Genomic DNA, 22,513 nt, shown 5'->3' with positions numbered 1-22,513 from the left:
TCTCTCCATATTGATTACTCTTTTTCCTAAATTACTTTTGGCCAATGCTGTGATTATTCCTTCAATAAAACTATGGCCACCATTCTTCTCATTAAACACATTGATGTATGTCATTTGTCTGTATGTGTGGCTTGTTTTTTCTTGTATTAAGCTGACAAATCCTATATCATTGTAAAATGATGCGTGGATGAAGAAATTATTAATATCAATATTTTTATTTCATTTGTATGTTATTTAGCCTTACACCCAACTGTTTCTGTTTGGACAGCTGTTACACAGATGTTGTTCAACTGTCTCAAATATTGTTAATATTAATTTATGCTACTGATCTGTCAGAAAAAATACACTGTTCTTCTTGAATAAAGACATTAAGTACCTTCTGCATTTTTCTCGAGGTGAGATGCACACTTTTTATTTACTCCTGCAGTTTTATTTTTAATATGCACTCCCATAATCACTAAAAATGCTGGAGATTGCATTGGAATCCTGAATTATTCTCTTAACAAAAGCTACAATTTACTTATTTACAGGACCAACATAACTTAACAAGAATATATGCAGTTTTGAGCTAGCTAAGAAGGAAACAATTTGTCTACTACCAAATCTTGTATTCAGTCAGATTATGTCTGTGGTGTCAAAACAGCAAACACAGATTACTGAATTACTTCAGCTGTCTTGGTTACAGAAGTACTCACCATATGAGCACCAACAATTTGCCCACATTCAAAATCACTTAGCTCCAACATAATGCACCCACAACTACACCGAATACTGTTCTGACCATGACTGACACTTGCATAGCATTGAGAACATGGCACAGGTGCTATTTGCAGTCAAATACGACAGCACAACCTGCAGGCCTGGCTAGCACCTGCCATAAATTTAATAACACAGACATGGTTATAATAGAGGGAAACATTCCACGTAGGAAAAATATATCTAAAAACAAAGATGATGTGACTTACCAAATGAAAGTGCTGGCAGGTCGACAGACACACAATCAAACACAAACATACACACAAAATTCAAGCTTTCGCAAGAAACTGTTGCCTCATCAGGAAAGAAGGAAGGAGAGGGAAAGCCGAAAGGATGTGGGTTTTAAGGGAGAGGGTAAGGAGTCATTCCAATCCCGGGAGCGGAAAGACTTACCTTAGGGGGAAAAAAGGACGGGTATACACTCGCACACACACACACACACATATCCATCCACACATATACAGACACAAGCAGACATATTTAAAGACTTTAAATATGTCTGGGTGGGTTTTAAGGGAGAGGGTAAGGAGTCATTCCAATCCCGGGAGCGGAAGGACTTACCTTAGTGGGAAAAAAGGACGGGTATACACTCGCACACACACACACATATCCATCCACACATATACAGACACAAGCAGACATATTTAAAGACTTTAAATATTATATTTAAAGACTTTAAATATGTCTGCTTGTGTCTGTATATGTGTGGATGGATATGTGTGTGTGTGCGAGTGTATACCCGTCCTTTTTTCCCCCTAAGGTAAGTCTTTCCGCTCCCAGGATTGGAATGACTCCTTACCCTCTCCCTTAAAACCCACATTCTTTCGTCTTTCCCTCTCCTTCCTTCTTTCCTGATGAGGCAACAGTTTGTTGCAAAAGCTTGAATTTTGTGTGTATGTTTGTGTTTGTTTGTGTGTCTGTCGACCTGCCAGCACTTTCATTTGGTAAGTCACATCATCTTTGTTTTTAGATATAATAACACAGACATTTATAAATCTTGCCTAGAACAGCATATGGAAGCATGGGCAACAGGAGTAGAGTTTCATCATAAATCATTCAAAATAGTAAGTGTATATTGACTACTAGCAGGTAATTTAAATCTGTTCACAAGTCACTTTGAGGATCTGTTGGCCTATTTAACAACAAAAAAGAAAGAACTAATGGTTGCCCGTGGTTTAAATGTAGATTTTCTGGACAAACTCTTCCGCCAAGAGCTTAGCGCCATTAGTAGCATTGTCAATCAAATTAATTCATACTGTTAACTTTCCAACTAAAATAGCTAAGGGCTCAAAAATGGCCATTGATAATATCTTTATAGAAATGTCCAATAAACAAAACTATATTACAAAACCAATAATAAGTAGCCTCTCAGACCATGACCTGCAGTTTCATTTGCTAAATGTTAATACTGATCAGGAAATAAGATCTACTAAATCTGAGTTCAAGATGGTAGTCAATAAGCCAAAAATTGATTGTTTTAGGAAACTCCTCAGAGACATGAATTGGAGTGATGTGTATAATGCTCACAGGATGAATGCAAAATACAACACTTTTGTTAATAATGTCTCAACTTATTTGAAAACTGTCCCCCCCCCCCAAAAAAAAAAAAAAAAAACTAACCCAGATTAGACTAAAGTGTACAGAATAGCCATGGACTGGTTGGTTGGTTGATTTTGAGGGAGGTGACTAAACAGTGAGATCATTGGTCTCATCGGATTAGGGAAGGATGTGGAAGGAAATCAGTCATGCCCTTTCAAAGGAACCATCTTAGCATTTGCCTGAAGTGATTTAGGGAAATCAGGGAAAACCTAAATCAGGATGGCTGAACACAGGTTTGAATCATCGTCGTACTGAATGTGAATCCGGTGTGTGAACCACTGCACCCCCTCGCTTGGTCATGGATTACTCAACGAATAAAGGTATCCAATACGACAAAAAGGAAACCATACCTATTAGTTAGAAACAGCTCTGACGTAAATGCTATAGATCATTACAAAATATACTGCAAAATATTGAAGATAGTAATATGGACATGAAAGCAAATGCATTATCAGAAAAGGGTAGTCACATCATATAACAAAAATAAAGACAATATGGAATATAGTGAAGGAAGAGACTGGTAGAACCAGAGATGAAGAGAAGCACATAGCATTAAAAGTAAATTATACCCAGGTAACAGATGTGTGCAGTGTTGGTGAACTTTTCAATGAGCACTTCATAACTATTACTGGAAAGATAGAGTAGATACTGTCATGGAATACCTCATACCAGTCACTACAAACAGCTACAGTAATATGAGCATGACCCTCATGGCACCAATAGAAGTAATGTCCATCATAAAACTCTTAAAATCAAAGAATTCTGGTGGCTATGTCAATATATCAACAAAGTTGATTAAGCAGTGTGCTCCTGAGTTTAGTCATATTTTATGTTATTTATGTCACCAGTCTTTTTTTCAGAGGGACATTTCCTAAATGGTTGAAATATGCTGAAGTTAAGCCTTTGTATAAGAAAGGAGATAAAGAAAACGACCAACTTTCCTCCAATTTCAATTTTTCCTGCATTCTCAAAAATTTTAGAAAAGATAATATACAATCATCTTCTTGACTGTCTGGTCATAAATAAAATACTAGCCAAGTCAAAACTTGAATTTCTAAAGGTTTCCAACATTGAGAAGGCTATCTACACATGCAGTGAGAATGTACTTAATTCATTAGACAATAAATTACAGGCTCCTGGTATATTTTGTGATCCATCAAAGGCACTTGACTGTGTAAATCATAACATCCTTTTAAATAAATTAGAATATAACAGCATAAAAGGAAATGATGCAAAATCGTTCAACCCTATATCCCTGACAGAAAACAAAGGGTGTCAACAGCAGACTTGTATTAAGCTATCAGGCATCATCCAACTGGGAACCAATAACATGTAGTATCTCCCAAGGTTCCATCATAAGGCTTTTACTTTTTCTTCTGAATATCTATGACCTTCCACCAGTAACATTACCAGATATCAAGTTAGTTTTGTTTGCAGAAAATACAAACATTGCAACAAATAGCAAATGAAGTATAGCCGTAGAAAGGTCAGCTAATGAAATTTTCATTGACATTAATAAATGGCTCCTCTGTCACTAAGCCTTGAAAAAACATACAATACACCAGTTCAGAACTTGTAAACAGTTTCCTGCCAGTATATGCCTAAAATATGATGACAAGCAGATAGATGAAGTTGACCATGTTATATTCTTGGGATTACAGCTCGATAATAAATTTAACTGGGAGGAGCATACCACAGAACTGCTGAAGCACCTAAATAAGACTATATTTCCTATGTGAATGTTGTCAGACAAAGGTCATATAAAATTTAAAAAAAGCTAGCTTACTTCATTCAGGATTAATTTTTGGGGTAGCTCATGAAGCCAAGCTAATTTTCCAAGCCCAAAAATGTTCAATATGGATTATTTGTGGTGTGAATTCAAGAATTTATTGCAGAGGGCTGTTAAGGAACTGGGGGATACTAACTGCTGCTTTCTAATATATTTATTCCTTAATGAAATTTGTCATTAAAAATATATATTTTTTTCAAGCTGACAGTTCAGTTTACAGAATCAATATTAGAAGTAAGAATAACTTTCACAAAAATTTAAAGTCACTTACTTTGGTTCAGAAATGTTTCTATTATTCAGCAACACATATTTCAATAACATGCCAGCAGCCATAGAAAGTTTGAATACTAATAAAGTTCAGTTTGAGAAGAGTCTAAAGAATTTACTGGTGGCCAACTCCTGCTACTAAACTGATGAATTTCTTAGCAGAACCGATTCATGCATTTATGTTATTATTAACATCGCATAATATGAATACTTTGTACAATCTGACTTCTGTACAAGTTCAGTGCAGTAATGCAATCATTGTACATAAGTGCTGTAAAATATTTTTATTTATTTATTTTTTTAATTTGATGATGCATGCTACAGTAGCCTAAGAATTATCGTATGCACCTAAGTCTAATGAGCATTTATGGAGGATTTTCATATTACTGAGATTGTGAATAGTAACAAATGATATTGGATTTATTTTTGTTTCTTCTGAGCAACTCTGTATTTCATCAAAGAAATTGTATTTAAAAACTTGTAGTCTACATGGCACAAAATAACTGCACACTTACTACTGTTACTAAATTAAATAGTCTTCTGTTATGTGAGCTCATCAGTAAACAATCAGAGAATAGTCAGAAAACGCGCACAATTAAACAAAATTTAATAACCTGTAATCATTTCATTACAATGTATTGTGTGTATGACTTATGGAATGCTCCTCATGATAGAGTGAAAATTGTGACACTCTTTGAATAATACAAGTCAAAGATGAAGTGTTCCATTGAATATGTTAATATAGTGCTACAGGAGTCAGTGCAACAGAAAGGGATGATTACACATGGGGGTGACTGATGCATCACATGGTTACACCACACACACCATGTCTATATCTGACTGTTCCTGACAAAAGGTCATTTGCATAACTAATTTTCTGAAGCATTCAATGTAACCAGAATACTGACTGTTCAGTCCCTGTGATTTCCTGTACTTCCAATAAGCCTTTTTAGGTTAAGTATTTCTGAAAGACAAAGCTGCCAGATAACTATAGACACGGCTGCAACAATCAGTGGAAAACATATTATAGCAGCTTTGACAACACAAAGAGTAACAAGCACAACACATCTGGATTTTTCCACTAAAATTTAAGAAGCCTGTTAAATAAGAAGAATGAGATTCTCATATCACTACAGGAAATGGAAACATCTAAATGTATTTCTACAGATGTATTTTTTGTAACAAAACATCATTTGCAAGCCACAGAAATTCAATCATGTACCTAGATTGATACAAGTTAGTAAAACATCACAATATGCGTAATAGAAGGAAAGAGGGAGTATCTACATAAATAAGCAGAATAAAGTCTCAGGGCATAGACCAAAATGAGTATGGCATTGAACAGGTCACTGAGTTCTTAGTTTCTGTGGTATTCTTGGGACCATACAAGATATTAGTTCTGGCAATGCACGGGTCCCCAAAACCAAGATGACATGGTAAAGTAGAACATTGGAGGTTTCTCAAAAAGTGTGAAGTATGCTAATGAGGCTTAGTACAGTGATAAAGGGTACAAATGTGTTTCATGTCACATCCAGCCAAGAGAATAATGAAACAAGCTTACAACTGGTTCACCACAAACTTTTTAATATCTATCTTACAAAGACACATATTAGAACATATGAAATACTGGAGTCTTCGAACAAGACAGTGTAGCTACTGCATGTAGGGCTAGCTCTTTTATGGATAAAGTGAAAAATTCATTTATTTGCCGAACATTTACTGTTTGTGTACTGTATGTAATTGTGTATGTATCTTTTTTTTGTGCAGTATCTCACAATCTGGAAAGTTTTTTGGGTGAATAAATAAATATGGAGTTCAACAGTGTAGGACAAGATAAACTGCTACTTAGCATAAAGACAACATGTTAAGTTGCAGAACAGCACAATTGAAAGACACTTACACATAAGCTTTCAGCCACAGCTTTCATCAGAAATAGAGAAACACACACCGGTCATTCAAATAAGCAAGCACACCTCAAGCACACACAAACGCCAGCTCCAACAGTTCAGGCCAGAATGTAACTATCACATGGGATGGAAGCAGCAATCTGGAGGAGCAGGGAAGGGGAGGGGATAGTAGCATATGGGTGGGCGAAGAGAGGAACACTGTCTACATCTACATCTACATCTACATTTATACTCCGCAAGCCACTCAATGGTGTGTGGCGGAGGGCACTTTACGTGCCACTGTCATTACCTCCCTTTCCTGTTCCAGTCGCTTATGGTTCGCGGGAAGAACAACTGTCTGAAAGCCGCCGTGCACGCTCTAACCTCTCTAATTTTACATTCATGATCTCCTCGGGAGGTATAAGTAGGGGGAAGCAATATATTCGATACCTCATCCAGAAACGCACCCTCTCGAAACCTGGTGAGCAAGCTACACCGCAATGCAGAGTGCCTCTCTTGCAGAGCCTGCCACTTGAGTTTGTTAAACATCTCCGTAACGCTATCACGGTTACCAAATAACCCTGTGACGAAACGCGCCGCTCTTCTTTGGATCTTCTCTATCTCCTCCATCAACCCGATCTGGTACGGATCCCACACTGATGAGCAATACTCAAGTATAGGTCGAACGAGTGTTTTGTAATCCACCTCCTTTGTTGATGGACTACATTTTCTAAGGACTCTCCCAATGAATCTCAACCTGGTACCCGCCTTACCAACAATTAATTTTATATGATCATTCCACTTCAAATCGTTCCGCACGCATACTCCCAGATATTTTACAGAAGTAACTGCTACCAGTGTTTGTTCCGCTATCATATAACCATACAATAAAGGATCCTTCTTTCTATGTATTCGCAATACATTACATTTGTCTATGTTAAGGGTCAGTTGCCACTCCCTGCACCAAGTGCCTATCCGCTGCAGATCTTCCTGCATTTCGCTACAATTTTCTAATGCTGTAACTTCTCTGTATACTACAGCATCATCCGTGAAAAGCCGCATGGAACTTCCGACACTATCTACTAGGTCATTTATATATATTGTGAAAAGCAATGGTCCCATAACACTCCCCTGTGGCACGCCAGAGGTTACTTTAATGCCTGTAGACGTCTCTCCATTGATAACAACATGCTGTGTTCTGTTTGCTAAAAACTCTTCAATCCAGCCACACAGCTGGTCTGATATTCCGTAGGCTCTTACTTTGTTTATCAGGCGACAGTGCGGAACTGTATCGAACGCCTTCCGGAAGTCAAGAAAAATAGCATCTACCTGGGAGCCTGTATCTAATATTTTCTGGGTCTCATGAACAAATAAAGCGAGTTGGGTCTCACACGATCGCTGTTTCCGGAAACCATGTTGATTCCTACATAGTAGATTCTGGGTTTCCAAAAACGACATGATACTCGAGCAAAAAACATGTTCTAAAATTCTACAACAGATCGACGTCAGAGATATAGGTCTATAGTTTTGCGTATCTGCTCGACGACCCTTCTTGAAGACTGGGACTACCTGTGCTCTTTTCCAATCATTTGGAACCTTCCGTTCCTCTGGAGACTTGCGGTACACGGCTGTTAGAAGTGTCAAGTAGTGTGTGCAGGGACTAGAAAACCAAAAGGCTCAGGAGGTTTGGGGGCAGGGAGGTGGGGAAAACAGATGGAAAAAGGAGAGGAGTTGGAAAAATGGGTGGAAGCATTGGCAGAGGGTGGCAAAGAGGGTGGGAGATAAGAATGGGGAAGAGGTGATAGGACAGAGGGGATGGAAACTATTGGGTAGAGAATGTGGGGAGAGTATGTTACCATAAGTTGAGGCCAGGATAATTACAGGAGTGGAGAACATGTTGCAACGATGACTCCCACCTGTGCATTTCAGAAATGCTGGTGGTGGAGGTGAGAATCCAGATGGCTTGGGTAGTGAAGCAGCCATTGAAATCAAGCACATGGTGGAAGACCCAGGTACAAGACTTGCCCAATCCACCCACCCAAGACTTCCTACTCCAATCCTGTCACAGGCTTATCCTACCCCATCAGGGCTGGGCCATCTGAGAACGTGGCCATGTCATTTACCAGTTCTGTTGCAATCATTGCATAACTTTAAGACTACCAACAAATTGTCCACCAGGATGGATGACCACCATCAAACTGTGGCTAAGAGCAAAGTAGACCACCTTGTGGTGCAACATGCATCTGAACATAACATGCTTGATTTCAATGGTTGCTTCACTACCCAAGCCATCTGGATCCTCCCCTCTGTCACCAGCTTTTCTGAAATGTGCAGATGAGAGTGTCATTACAACACATACTGTTCCCACATCCTCCATCCAACAGCTTCAGCCCCTCTGTCCTATAACCTCTTCCCCATTCTCATCTCCCATCCACTTTGTTTGCCACACTATGCCAACACACCTGCCCATCTTTCCCCACTCCTCTCTTTTTTTGATCCATTTTCTACACCTTCCTGCCCCACAACCTCCTGACGCTGCACCTGTTGGCATTCTAGTCCCTGCACACTCTACCAGATAGCACTCCTCTCTTTCCCCACCCATACACTGCTATCCCTCCCCCTTCCCCACCCCTTCCAAATTGCTGTTTCCATCCCATGTGATAGTTGCATTCTGCTCCGAGCAGCCAGGGTTGACATACATGTGTGTATGGGGTGTGCTTCTTGTGTGAATGAATGGCGTGTGTTTCTCTATTCCCGATGAAGACTGTGGCAGAAAGCTTATGTGTAAGTGTCTTAATTGTGCATGTCTGCAAATTAGTGTTTTATCTTTACGGTAAGTAGCAATCTATTTTTTCCTACATTGGTGATATTTCTACGTGAAGTTTCCATTGTTTAAATATGCAGTTCCGAAAAATCAAAATTTTTTACAGGTACCACACGTAGAGATTGAAGCACACACTCTGGATGAAGTTCCACCTGTGAAGCTCCTAAGCATCCACATGGACACCAAACTAAAGTGACCCCAGACCACATGTAAGTTAACCAAAAACCTCAGTTCTGCCTGCTTTGCGATTAGAAATCTCCCTCATTGTGTTGAATTGCAGGTGGGATTGCTATCATTATTTGCATACTTTAACTCAGTATGGCCTTGTGGCACAAAACTTTAAAGTAATGCAGCCAAGATTTTTTTTTAAAAAAAAAAAAAAGTATTCATTCTAGAAGAATGTGCATGACGGATATTCAGTAAGTTGAGAATTGAACTTCTTGCAAAAACATCTTCTGGGACTTACGTATTATTTCATTTTTGTGGCAATACATATATCCCCCACTGGAATTAGTGGTTAATAACATGAGCATATTTAGAATGAGCTGTGCATTTCATGGCCATGACGACAGAAGCAAAAACAACTTTCATATAGTTTATGTATCCCTTTCTAGAGTTCAGAAGGAAATTTTATATTCTTATGCAAAAACCTATAACAGGTTACCAGCAGATTTCAAGCAGAAAACTAAAAATCCCCAGATATTCAAAACTAAACGAGTGCCTCACTAGCCTCTTCTTCTGTAATTTATCAGAATATTTTAACTTGTGGATGTAAATTCTACATAACTTAATATTTACACTAAACAGATCTTGAGTTTCTCAGTTTATAGGCATCTATATATATCACATTTAATTTAGAAGTCACTCCATAATTATCAGTAAGAGTATATTAGCACCCGTCATAATTTATTGTTAGTAAATTTTTACAGTAGCCTACAGTGGCTGCTTCTGCCAGTAAATGTATAACTTGACTCAGTCTACATGTCTGAAGTGTCGTTTCCATCGTGAGATTTACACATCATCTTTTGTATGCATATAAATGAATGAATGGAATAACTATATTTAATAATGGCAAAAATTAATGCTAGCTTATATTTATTTGATATAATAAATATTTGGTCTATTTATATTTGAACAACTTACAAAACAAGCACTAGTTCCTCTGTCCTTTCGGCACTGTGCATCAAGTGTTAATAACTTTCCAGGCAACACTCGAGGCAAAGACTCATCTTCATGAGGAGAGTTGTAGAGGCATGTTGCAGTATCTCCACTGAACATAAAATAAATAACAAAATTGAAATTGCTTATATGGCAACACTGAGCTCTACAGTTATGTACATAAGCAAATTATTGATGTGTTCTGTTTTATAGGCTCTGCATTTAATTTCTTTAATAACACAGAATGATACAATACTGAAAAGACTCTGCACGGATTATATTATGATTTAGATCCTTGGACAGTTGTAGGACCTAAAAGTAATACATATGGCTTCATAGGAAAACAATTTGTACTACTGCCTTTTCCATGTTTTGATTATACATTATTTAGGTTTTATTGTAACTGCTTTTGGACCTACTTTCATACTTACTTTATTAAGGTTCTTCCATTTGTTGTTGAACTTCATTTGCAATAGTGGCTAACAATAGAGTCTACAATGTTAGCAGCAAGAACAAGGTGACTCAGTTTTGTTCTGTTAACATATATTATTTCTCTTTACCAATTTAGGGATTTGAAATCTTCTTCTAGGGCTACTGAGAATACTTCTGATAGTATGGAATCTCCTTTCAAATCTGAATTTCCCAGTATAATGGTGGGTAACAGAAGATATAGCTCTGATACAAATATATTCCTTAGTATACTAACATGTGTTGAAGCAATACTTTGTTTATAAGTGGCTGTCAGGACAGTTTTAGCTGAATGTGAGTCAAGAGCTCTTTCACATCCTGCGAATTGAAGGCAGAGTCATGATTCACAAACATTGCCTTGGGGTAATCCCAGTCCTAAAGATGATATGGTAGAGGATGGAAATCACCAACAAGTGGTTTGTTATCAAAACCTCTAATGAAATGTAGAAGCACAATACAACTGAACATCTCGTAATGGCATACAGACACAAAGACAGAGAGAGCAGAGTCAAAGATAATAACATCAATGATGAATTATAGTGTTCTAGTGGTCGATGTTCACCATAGCCTCATTTTGTAGTTTAGTTCTTCACTTGCAGATGATCTATTCCATTTTATCCGCTTTTAAAGCCAACTCCTTTCTTTGCTTCATAAAAATCCTATGTAGTAGAGCTATTAGCATCCTCTTGACAATGTAAAAGACTTTCACTGAAATAATCACCTACTGCAGGAAAACTGTACTATTAATTACTTATGCTTCCGCAGCCAGTGTCAAGACGATTAAAATTCTTCTGGCTGTTGTACAGTGACATTGTGTAAAACAACAGTCACTGTATTTCCACACACTCCAGGGAGGAAACATGTTCACTAGAAGCCAAGTGCTAATTTGCAGACAGATGCTGACCATCAACAAGCCTGATAGTTCACAAATTGCTTCTTCCCTATGCTCTCCCTCTCATTATGACTAACCTATTATATTCCAGGTCCAATCAAGTTCCAGAAATATGACATATTGACACTGACAGTTTGCAATAAACTGGGGAGCCTTACCACCACCAGTAAAATCATCAGCTTTGACCCATACTGACACGGATTCGGATTGATTTATTTTTCGATGATTCCTGGTCCTGATGACCAACAGCATGGTGGACATGTAATATGATCTACCCATGTCTCTGTTGTACACCTCACAAGTGATTCTGCATAGTCCTTCAGAGTTCTGTGAATGTGTTATGAATTTTATGTTTACGAACAATGATGCCGCACAGCACGGTAATGGCTAGGTTACTGTTGTTATAGTATGTGGTCCTAAAGCAGAAAAAGTACCAGGGCTAGAATCGTTTAACAGTCATGGTTTTATTGCCTACCATACATTTAAAATTTTTGAGGATTTGTGTTTAAACTTTAATGTATTTCATACTTTATACAATCACATGGAACAACATCCAGAGGAATTTTAATCATCTTGTATTTGTATGCCAAGTTTTTCAGTTCTTTTCAAAACACTGGTACCAATATCTTTTGGTCTATAAAACTGTTTCAAAATTTGTTAAAATATTTGACACAAAAGAGGAAAGATGTTACCTGGAGGTCTTATAGGGATTACCCTGCTTTGAATGCATCCACCATCTCCAACTGCTACACAGACACTAATATAACATATTTCATGAATGTATTAGGCATTCAGTCTAAAATATGCCGCTCAGTCATGGCAGAGCTTTGTAGATGAAGTGCTGTGGTGATTGAGTTCTATTTGCTTATCTACACGATATTTTAGTGCTTCCCCAGATAGTAGCATTACATGAGAAACACCTCATTCCAATGTTTGACTGAATCGGAAAATACAGTTTGATAGTAAATAAAACAAAATGTGTTATGCACATTCCTCAGCCATACAGTTTCTGTGGTCTGTATTTGTCCACTCAAAAAGAAAATAGGGGTCCTTAAAAACACCTTGTACCCAATGGATTTTCAGCAGCTAAGAATATTCCTATGAATCGTTGTTTTCAACTGCCAACACTGCCGGGGCAGCAGAAATACATGCACTGCTGACAGCAGCACTAACAGGCAACAATTTCATGGATGAGCACCCCTTGCCATGGACTCCAGTGATGCAACACACCATTGAAAAGGTAAAAGCCAGCATACAAAAAGCAGTTCTCTTGTCTCGCCCAGTCTGTAATGTGCTGTTAACAGTGGTGGTAGATGCTATGCAGCATGTGATCGGTGCAGCTCTCAATCAGTATGTTGGAAACCTTAATATTTTTTCTCCCGCAAACTACTGGGGCACAAACCAATGGGAGTGCTTATGGCGAAGAGCTGCTGGCCATATATGAAACTGTGGGTCACTTCTACTCTTATGTAGAAGCCAGACCATTTGTACCCTATTAGGACAACAAACCAATTATGTTTGTTTTCAGGAAACTCAAGGAGGTTTCCTCTTCCCAACAATTTTATCAACTCTAGTTCACTTGTCTATTTATGACAGGCTTAAGATAACATAATGGGGGCAGAAAATGTAATGGTCGATTTTTTTCCAGGACTGATGCCATTTCTTGTACAAGATATCACAACTGGGTTACTGCTAGACAAACCACAAATAAACAGCTACAGGAGTATTCATAAAGCAATTCAACTGACCTCCTGCTTGAACAAGTACAGTTAACAGGTACCAAAGACCTTATTTGGTGCGATGTGTCTTGACCCTAACCCAGACCATTTTTGCCTAAAGTTTTTCATAAAGCAATGTTTGACAGTATTCGTAAACTCGCCCATTCCAATGCAAAAGTCACTGTTAAGCTAATGACAGAGAAATTTGTATGGCCCAGAATTTAAAAAAAAAGACTGTTGCCAGTAGTTGAGAACAAATCACCAGAATATAAACACATATCCTGCCAAAAAATCCTAAGTTCACATCACAGAGAGACATCTATGATCAGCAGTACATTTCAAACCCTGTATATGTTTTAAGCTATTCATAAGTCACAGTTATTCCACAAGACCAATTTCACCTCTATCCAATAGTTAAGACAATATTTGAAAAGGACAACTGCTACTCACAATATAGCAGACAATATAGACAGTCTTTCCATTGTGCCTATCTGCAACTCTGCTGTATGTTAAGTACCTACTGTCCTTTTCATAATATTGTTTGTGGCACTTATCTTATGTATTTCATGAATGATGTGATGTGCTGAGCCATGACCAATGTTCAGATTCGTGGGTATTTCATCCATCATCACATGGCAGATTTCCATCACAACAGCTTCAACTGCTGCATTAGACTCTGGTGTCACAATGCGGTGTGCCTGACCCAGGCGCTGAGTGGCTTGTCACAGAAGTCACACCATTTCTGAACTTTCCGCTCCACTCATACACTTGCTGCAGTGACATACATGCACCACCGTACTGGACCTTCATTCTCTGATGGCTTTCAAGGGATTTTGTACATCCCGTACTCAGAAAATGTATGACAGAATGCTGTTCTTCCTTGGTGCATGTTGCAAGTGGGACAACCATTTCGAACTGGTATTATGGCTGTGTTCCACTTGTCAGTAGCATGCTGCTGCCTGTCTGTAGCATGCTGCCACCTGCAGGGCATTTGTTACATAACTGATGACAGTCTGCCAACTTACAGAGCAATGGTGTGATATATTGATTTTCAATTACACTTTACAAGTTTCCACTTGACTCCCCCTCATATACCATTGAATTTGTTACAAGCAACACTATTATACAGGTACTGGAAGTAGAGATCAGTGGTGAAACACTGGTTGAGCCTTTGGGTGTGACATTCCTGGGCATCCAGGTGGATAACAAACTGTGTTGGCACCATCAGTTAAATTAAGCAAAAAGCTCAGTTCTGCCTGCTTTGCACTTACAAATATTTCTCATTGTTTTGGCCTGAAGATGGAATTGTTAGCATACTTTCATTCAATATTGTTTTCTGAGGCAATGCAGCCAAGGTCAGATAAGCAGTTATTCTACAGAAGTGGGCAGTAAGAATACTGTATAAAGTTGATGACTCGACATCTTGCAAAAGACTCTTCAGTGGCCTACAGCCTACACATCCCTCCTCAGAATGGAATTTTCCATCCTGGTGAAAATATCTGTAGCAGGTTGCCAGTAGACTTAAGGCATGAAACTGAAAATTCTGAGTATTAAAAAAATCAACTGAAAGAATAATTTATTAGCCACTCCTATAATTTACCAGAAAATCTGCACCTGTGGATGCAAATTCTGTATAGCTCTAATGCTTTCATTAAACATTTCTTGACTTCAACTACATCTATAGTCTACAAAACATCATGAGGTGCATGGCAGAGGGTACGTCCCAATCACGTATGGAGCAGGGGAAGAATGATTGTTTGAATGCCTCTGTGCTTATCCTCATGGTCCCTGAGTGAGCGATACAGAAGGGGTTGTAGTATATCCCTAGAGTAATCATTTAAAGCTATTTATTGAAACTTTGGTAGCAGACTTTCTTGGGATAGTTTACAGCTTTCTCCAGTATCTCTGTGACACTTTCCCATGGATTAAACAAACCTGTGACCGCAGTATTCTAGGACGGGTCACATGAGTGATTTGTAAGCAGCCTCTAGACCGATGGCATTTCCCTAGTGTTCTACAAATAAACTGAAGACTACCACCTGCTTTACCCAGGACTGAACCTATGTGATCATTCCATTTCATATCCCTACAAAGTGTTACACCCACATATTTATATAAGTTGGCTGATTCCAACAGTGACTCACTGATGTTATAGCCACCGTATGCTATATTTTTTTCATTTTGTGAAGTGCACAATTTTACACTTCTGAATATTTACAGCATGTTGCCAATCTCTGCACCATGTTGAAATCTTATCAAGATCTCACTGAATATTTATGCAGCTTCTCTCAAATAGTACTTTATTATAGATAACTTCATCATGTGTTAAAAGCCTGATTTTACTGTTAATATTGTCTGCAAGGTCATTAATATACAACATGAATGGCAAGGATCCCAATGCACTTCCCTGGGGCACACCCAAAGTTACTTCTACATCTGATAATGACTCTCCATCCAAGGTAACATGCTGTGTCCTACCTACCAAAAATCCTCAATCCCGTCACAAGTTTCACTTGATACCCCTTATGATCGTACTTTTGACAGTAAGCATAGGTTCAGTACTGAGTCAAATGCTTTTCAGAAATCGAGAAACACTGCATCCCCATGACTGCTTTGATCCAAAGCTTTCACTATATCATGTGAGAAAGTGCAAGTTCGTTTGCACATGATTGCTGTTTTTGGAATCCATGCTGATTTGCATTGAGGAGGTCATTCTTTTTAAGATACTGCATTATGTTTGAGCTCAGAATATGTTCTTAGATTCTACAACAAATTTATGTCAAGGATGGGATGGTAGTTTTGAGGATCACTCCTACTACCCTTCTTGTAGACAGGTGTGATCTGTCCTTTTTTTCCAAGAGCTGGGCATGGTTTTTTGTTTGAGGGATCTTCAATAATTTTAGTTAGAAAAGGGGCTAACATAGATGCAAATTGAGGATAGACTCTGAAAGGGATTCCATCAGGGCCTGGAGAATTTGTTCAACTTTGACGATTTCAGCTGTTTCTCAACACCACTGACACTAATATGTATTTCATTCATCTTTTCAGTGGTCTGAGGATTAAATTGGGGCAACTGTCCTGTGTTTTCCATTGTAAAGGAACATTTTAAAATGAAGTTAAACATTTCAGCTTTTGCTTGCTACCCTCAATTTCAGTTCCTATCTCATTCACTAGGCACTGGGCACTTACTTTGGTGCCAGTAGGGGCCTTTACATATGACCAGAATTTCTTTGGACTTTGTGAAAGATCATTTGACAATATTCTGCTATGGTAGTCACTGAAGCCATTACGCATTGCTCTCTTGACAGTCAAATGCTTTTCATTCAGCATATCTCTATCTATACCCCTACACTCTGTTTTACACCTATTGTGTAGCAATCACTGTTTCTTTAGAAGATTCGTTACAGTGACTGTATACCATGGAGATTCCCTCCCATTATGAACTGTTCTTCTGGGAACAAGTCTATCCAGTGCATGGGCAACTATTCTTTTAAACTTGAACCAGAGTTCTTCTACATACTCCTAACCTGTGCTGAAAGTTCAAGTTCCTCATTGAGATAAGACATTACTGATTTTTTTATCTAGTTTACTGAACATGTATATTTTTCTGCTTGTTTTAGTTGTCCTTTGTACTTTGGTAATCATTGTTGCCACAACTGCATCGTGGCCACTGATACCAGTTTCGATATGGACATCCTGAAAGAAGTCAGGCCTATTTGTTGCCATTGGTTCTAATATATTTCCATAATGAGTAGGATTCCTAACTATCTCTTCTAGGTAGTTTTCAGAGATGGCATATAGTAAAGTTTCACAAGATGTCTTAACATGTCCACCACTAACAAAATAGTAATTTTTCCAATTAATTGTTGGATGAATAATGTCTCCACTAATGATTACAGTATGATTGGTGAACTGTGTAAAAGTGAACTGAGGTTTTCTCTGAAGTTTTCAGCTCCATCAGGAGAAGAGTGTGGTGGGTGATGGACGAATCCAATTATCATTTTCAGCCCAGCCCTGATACTGAGTCTTGCCCAAACAATCTCACATGCAGCTTCAATTTCTATCTCGGTGTGTTTGAGTTTTTTGTGCACTGTGACATATACACTGCCTCAATTTCCATTTGCCTATCCTTTCGATACACACTTAAATTTTCCTCAAAAATCTCACTGCTATCAATTTCAGTTTTCAACTAGCTTTCTGTACTTAGTATTATATGAGCTTCACTGTTTTTCATGAGTGCTTCAAGCACTGGCTGTTTGTTACAAATGCTGCGGCAGTTTACCATTAGGATTTTAATAATCTCTCCTGTGGGAGGCATTTGTTTCAATATTATCTTATACTTCTGGGTTTCCTACAGCCATTGTTATCTGGATTGGAGGAGTCGCCTAATCTATAAAACCTCTGTGTGCAGCCCACATGCAGTCAGCTACCTGAGTAGCAGCCTCTGATTTGTAGTGCACAGCTGACCTATTTAGGGTAACCCTACAGTTCTAACACTATGGCACAAGTCCAGGAAGTGGCAGCCTGGCTTGTCACAGAACTTTTGAATTCTCTGGTTCAGTCCTTCCACTCAACTCAGAAACAAAGGCCCATGATCAGTTCTGGGGACGATGCTGCAAATTGTGAGCTTCGATGAAACTCCACACGCAAAGCTGGTCTTCTCAACCTTCTCTGTCACTGTAATGACCCAAGAATGAATTCAGGGCCAAGACAACAGGCATCATGTGTTCCAATGTGCACCATAATCTGCAGTTTGTTGCGCCCTGTTCCCTCAATGGCTGCTGGAATAGCCCGTTCAACATGTTGAATGAGGCCCCCAGGCATACACAGTGAGTGCATCTGGTGTCCTTTTCTGCCCCTTGCTGGCATTTTCCTAAGAGGTACCAACATTCACCATGCATTTGAACTGCTGTCAGTTAATAGACCCCTACCTTTTTGGACTTGCCTCCTCCAGACACCCGTCAAAATAGGTTTACCCAAGACAGGTGAAGTGAGTCTCACTGACTCAGTTTGAGTTTCAGTGAAATACAGCACCTCAAACTTGTTGGTTATGGGGGTCAGTACAACACCATGAGTCCTCCCTGGTCCCCGTCCATCCTGTACAGGATGCTTAGATCTACCATTGATGCGCCACTCGCAATCAAGTGGACAGGTAAGGGCAGATTCAGTACTTTCTGCAGAGGAGACAGGATCCACTGGAGAGGAATGTACTTGAGTTACCTCTGGTACAAGTATCACAGGTAAACGACTCTCTAGAGCTCTTCCAGCACACCAAATTGCAGCAGCTGTCAATTGTAGTCAGGGCCATTTCCAGCTGCTTACTAATGTCAACCAACTCATCCCGTGTTTGAGAATAGCATTCACAGTGGGGCTCCATTTTGGTTGGTCAACGTATTACAAGGCACTGAACAAATAACTTTAAAGTAAGCCTGCTGATTATCTTTTAATCTATTCAATGCTTTGCCAGTATAAAGACAGGTGATAGTGGTCTGTGTAAAGTGAAATAAATGCTTTGTGCAGCTGTATTCAGAAACACTTTTTTAAAGATTTCCAGTTTTTATTCACAGAGTGACTCAGCTGTTTCTAGTTCCTAAATAACTCACTTCAGAAAATGGTGAAAAGATGCAACGCTGCACGATGACCACCGGAATCCTTTTTCAGTGTGTCTCAAGTCACTCATGATGTAGCCATCCTCCCATCGGCACTTCTCTGCTCCAGGGCCACCAAGGTAGCTTGGAGGGGGTGAACCATCGTGAACTGCTCCCAACCTGCAAATGACGTAATATGAAAGAAACTTATCTACATACGCACTCCAAAAAACTGTCTGAAGCATTATTTTCATTTCTTATTTTGCTTTTTATATTTTAATAATTATGAAGAAAGATATACAGTAGATATGAGTTATATATAGTTATAAAGGCCTCTTTTTTCATGTTCTTGCTTATACCCTGTCTTTAATGGCCTCATCAGCTACGAAATGTTAAATCTTAAACTTTCTCATTTTCTATTTTTTAATGAACCACATTTAATCACAGTGTAGTACATGCCTCATGAACAGAGAATAGTTTTGGGTAGATGAAAGAAAGTAAAATTCAATCTTATTTACAAAAAGACTAGCAGAACAGATTCAATAACATATTCCAAGTTCAACACAATTAGCTGTATTGAACAAGCCAATCTTTCTCACAGATAGCCAGCAGAACTTTTACTATGCACATGATATAACTGGAAACTTATGAAAGACAATATATTCACATAGCTAGTTTTTCAAATGAACTGATATTTTTTTGAGAATCAAAATGCAGCATTTAATTTTGGACAGAAACTCAAGAGACAGAAGAACTACCATTGGTTGCATTGAAGGAAGTATGTAAGACTGCCAGTATTCATCTTATGAAATTCTGTGATTAGTCTGGAAGGGACATAAAATGCAGTAACAAAATGCATAGCTTTCCTTAAAACCATTTAAGGTTGTGAAATATAAGTTCTAAAAATGGTGGTAGGAGAAAGATTCTACCAGAGCCCTTCCTTACCATAAAGATTAGTGTACAGCATTTGAATTTCTATTTTGGCTTTGTCTGCTAAAAAGACTGTGAGTAGTCAGAAATGGTAACAGGCACGTCAGGCTGCAAATCAAACAAAATATTTCCAGTGAAGTGTGATAGTGAGAGTCTGCTTGGGCTTTGTGATGAGAAATTACCCTCTGTAATAGGATAACTTGCTAAGAATATAGAGCAATAATGGATGAGGTAGCAGATCAAGGTGAAGTTGAATAGTTAGTATCAAAAAAGTTACTGAGATAAAAATTATGGAAGGAAAGGAAACCAGCTGAAAAGTACTGGAATAAGAATGTGTTACTCAAAAATGACTGAAGATCTTCCTCATCTGACTGACTGCACCAAATGGAAAAAATGAATTACTTGGTGGACAGTTTTAACAATAAATGCAGATTTCTCACATATATGTGATAAAGAAAATTATATTACAGGAATAGAGATAGAAGGACAAAAAAGTAGTAAAAAACTATTCTATCTTTTGGATCTGTCAGTTTCTTCCTTTCGGAGGAAAGGATGATAGATTGGGGAGGCGTGGGGGAGGGGGGGGGTTGGCTGCAAAGGAGGGGCAGGGCACTTAGAACCCAGGAGGACAGGAAACTACCTGTTGTGTGGACTTGATAAAGGTCACTGCAAAAGTATACAGACAACTTCAGTAACATTTCATCCCACTGCAGTGATTTCAAATAGTCCCTAAGTGTAAAAATAGTGTAATGTTGCGCACTTTATTACATATTAATATAAATGCAAGATGTACAAAATAAAACTGGTCTAGAACATGTGTATAAACCTGACAAGAAAAAAGTTATCTCATTTAATTAGTGTAGCCTGCTACTCTCATATGCAACGGTGTTTGTGCCAGTTCCTGATGGCCACTTTTCTGCACAGATTCTGATGGTCACTTTTCTACACAGATTGTGTTGTCACAAAATTGTACTTGGAGTACCCAGTTCGTGTGCCACTATCCAAAATTTGAGAATTACTGCAAGCTGTTCCAACAATGTGCTCTTTTAATTTTCAACAATACGATACTTTTATGAAGGATGGAAAGGTTTTGATTAATCTGTTTGACACAATATCTGTTATGTCAGCCAGACGATAAAAATAAAGATTTCCAAGGAATGACGTTTTACAATTTCAAAATACAGCTCAGTGAGTTCCCTCAGCAATTATATTTGGCATTATGGGATTCTTCTCTGTGTGACCATGACCAGGAAATACAGACAACAAAAGTAATTGTTCTCAGTAAGAGCAAGTAAGAGTAATTGTACATTAGCTTATCACAGGAGAAAATCTGAAAATTCTAAGTACAAAATAACAGAATCTTAAATGAAAACTCAAAATAGCATCCTAATGTAAATTCACAATACAATAAAATGAGAAAATTGCAAAAGGTAGTAATTATCACAATAATTAAGCAATTTACTGAACAGTAAGCGGCTGAAGGCCGGGCAAGAGAAATTTAATGACGCTAGGAAATAGGAAAACTGGCACAAAACCACCATAATGAAAAAATTCTAAGTGGGATACAAATAATGGATGGACCACTCAATACCTAAACTATATGATTAGTAGTTACTTTTACCACTTACATTAGTTATAATTATAATTAAAAATCAAGCAGGTCAACTTTCATGCAGTAACAGTAGGTCATGTCAACTAAGAGAATATGCAAAAAAAGAAATGCCTAAAGTAGAGTTTAAAATATGCTACCTCAATATTCAGGGCATGGCAGATAAAAACTTAATTGTCAACGAATTTTCAAATGAAAACGTGATAGATATTCTATGTTTAAGTGAACATTGGTGTAAAGAGGATGAGCTTGGCTACAAAGTATTGGATGATTACACACCACTTAGTTGCTATTGCAGAAAACAGCACTTACGTGGTGGGGTAGCAATATATGCAAAAATACCTCTTGCACCAAACTGTGGCAGGATATATCTCAATACCCTTTGTGATGAAATGCATTTTGAAATGTCAGGTCTAGTAATTGAGAGCCTTAAGCTAATGGTAGTAGTAGTGTACAGGCCACCTAGTGGTGACCCCCATATCTTTCTGGAGAAACTTGAGGAACTATTAATGTACATATGTATACCGAAATGGAAAAAATACAATGTTGTCATTGGAGGGGATATCAATTCAAGTTTTGATGTCCTGCAGGACAGAAAAACTGTGACAGAGCTCAAAAATGTGCTTCGACAATTTAACCTGTACTGTGTTAACTGCAAACCTACCAGAGGCTCATCCTGTCTAGACAATATATTTACAAATATTAAGAGAACTTGTATGTCCACTGATGTAATTAGTTTCCCTTTCTCAGACCATTATGCAGTATATCTTAGTCTTAATAATGTAACTTCAGACTGCACCAAACCAGAATCTAAAACTATGATTACTAGACCAGTGAGCAGAGAGAGGATGGATAGGTTTAGACATGCCCTCACTTACTTCAGTTGGGACACATGTTTTAATAGGTTTCAACACTGTTCAGTTTTTCTCCGTCTTTTTAAATGTATTTGAAAATAACACCCCTCTGAAAAAATGTACAGTGAATATTAGTAGTAATTACAAGAAAAGGAAAACGAAGGAACAGTATACT

At 38.2% G+C, this 22,513-nt stretch overlaps 1 protein-coding gene across 3 annotated transcripts in view; it reads right to left on the bottom strand.

The window, feature by feature from the left end:
- Positions 1 to 22,513, bottom strand: part of LOC126416096 (A disintegrin and metalloproteinase with thrombospondin motifs 1) — a 498,682-nt gene that overhangs the window by 14,180 nt on the left and 461,989 nt on the right. For all 3 annotated transcript variants that reach the window (XM_050083591.1, XM_050083593.1, XM_050083594.1), the window contains exons 12-13: positions 18,961 to 19,125; positions 10,265 to 10,391 (exon numbers count right to left, since the gene is read on the bottom strand). In XM_050083591.1, the coding sequence (XP_049939548.1) occupies positions 10,265 to 10,391; positions 18,961 to 19,125 (292 nt within the window). The remainder of the gene's footprint in view (positions 1 to 10,264; positions 10,392 to 18,960; positions 19,126 to 22,513) is intronic.

Source organism: Schistocerca serialis, chromosome 8, assembly GCF_023864345.2.
Source record: "Schistocerca serialis cubense isolate TAMUIC-IGC-003099 chromosome 8, iqSchSeri2.2, whole genome shotgun sequence".
In the NCBI taxonomy this organism is placed as follows: Eukaryota; Metazoa; Arthropoda; class Insecta; order Orthoptera; family Acrididae; genus Schistocerca; species Schistocerca serialis.
Note: the sequence above shows the minus strand (reverse complement) of the source record. Positions and strands in the feature narration are given on the sequence as shown.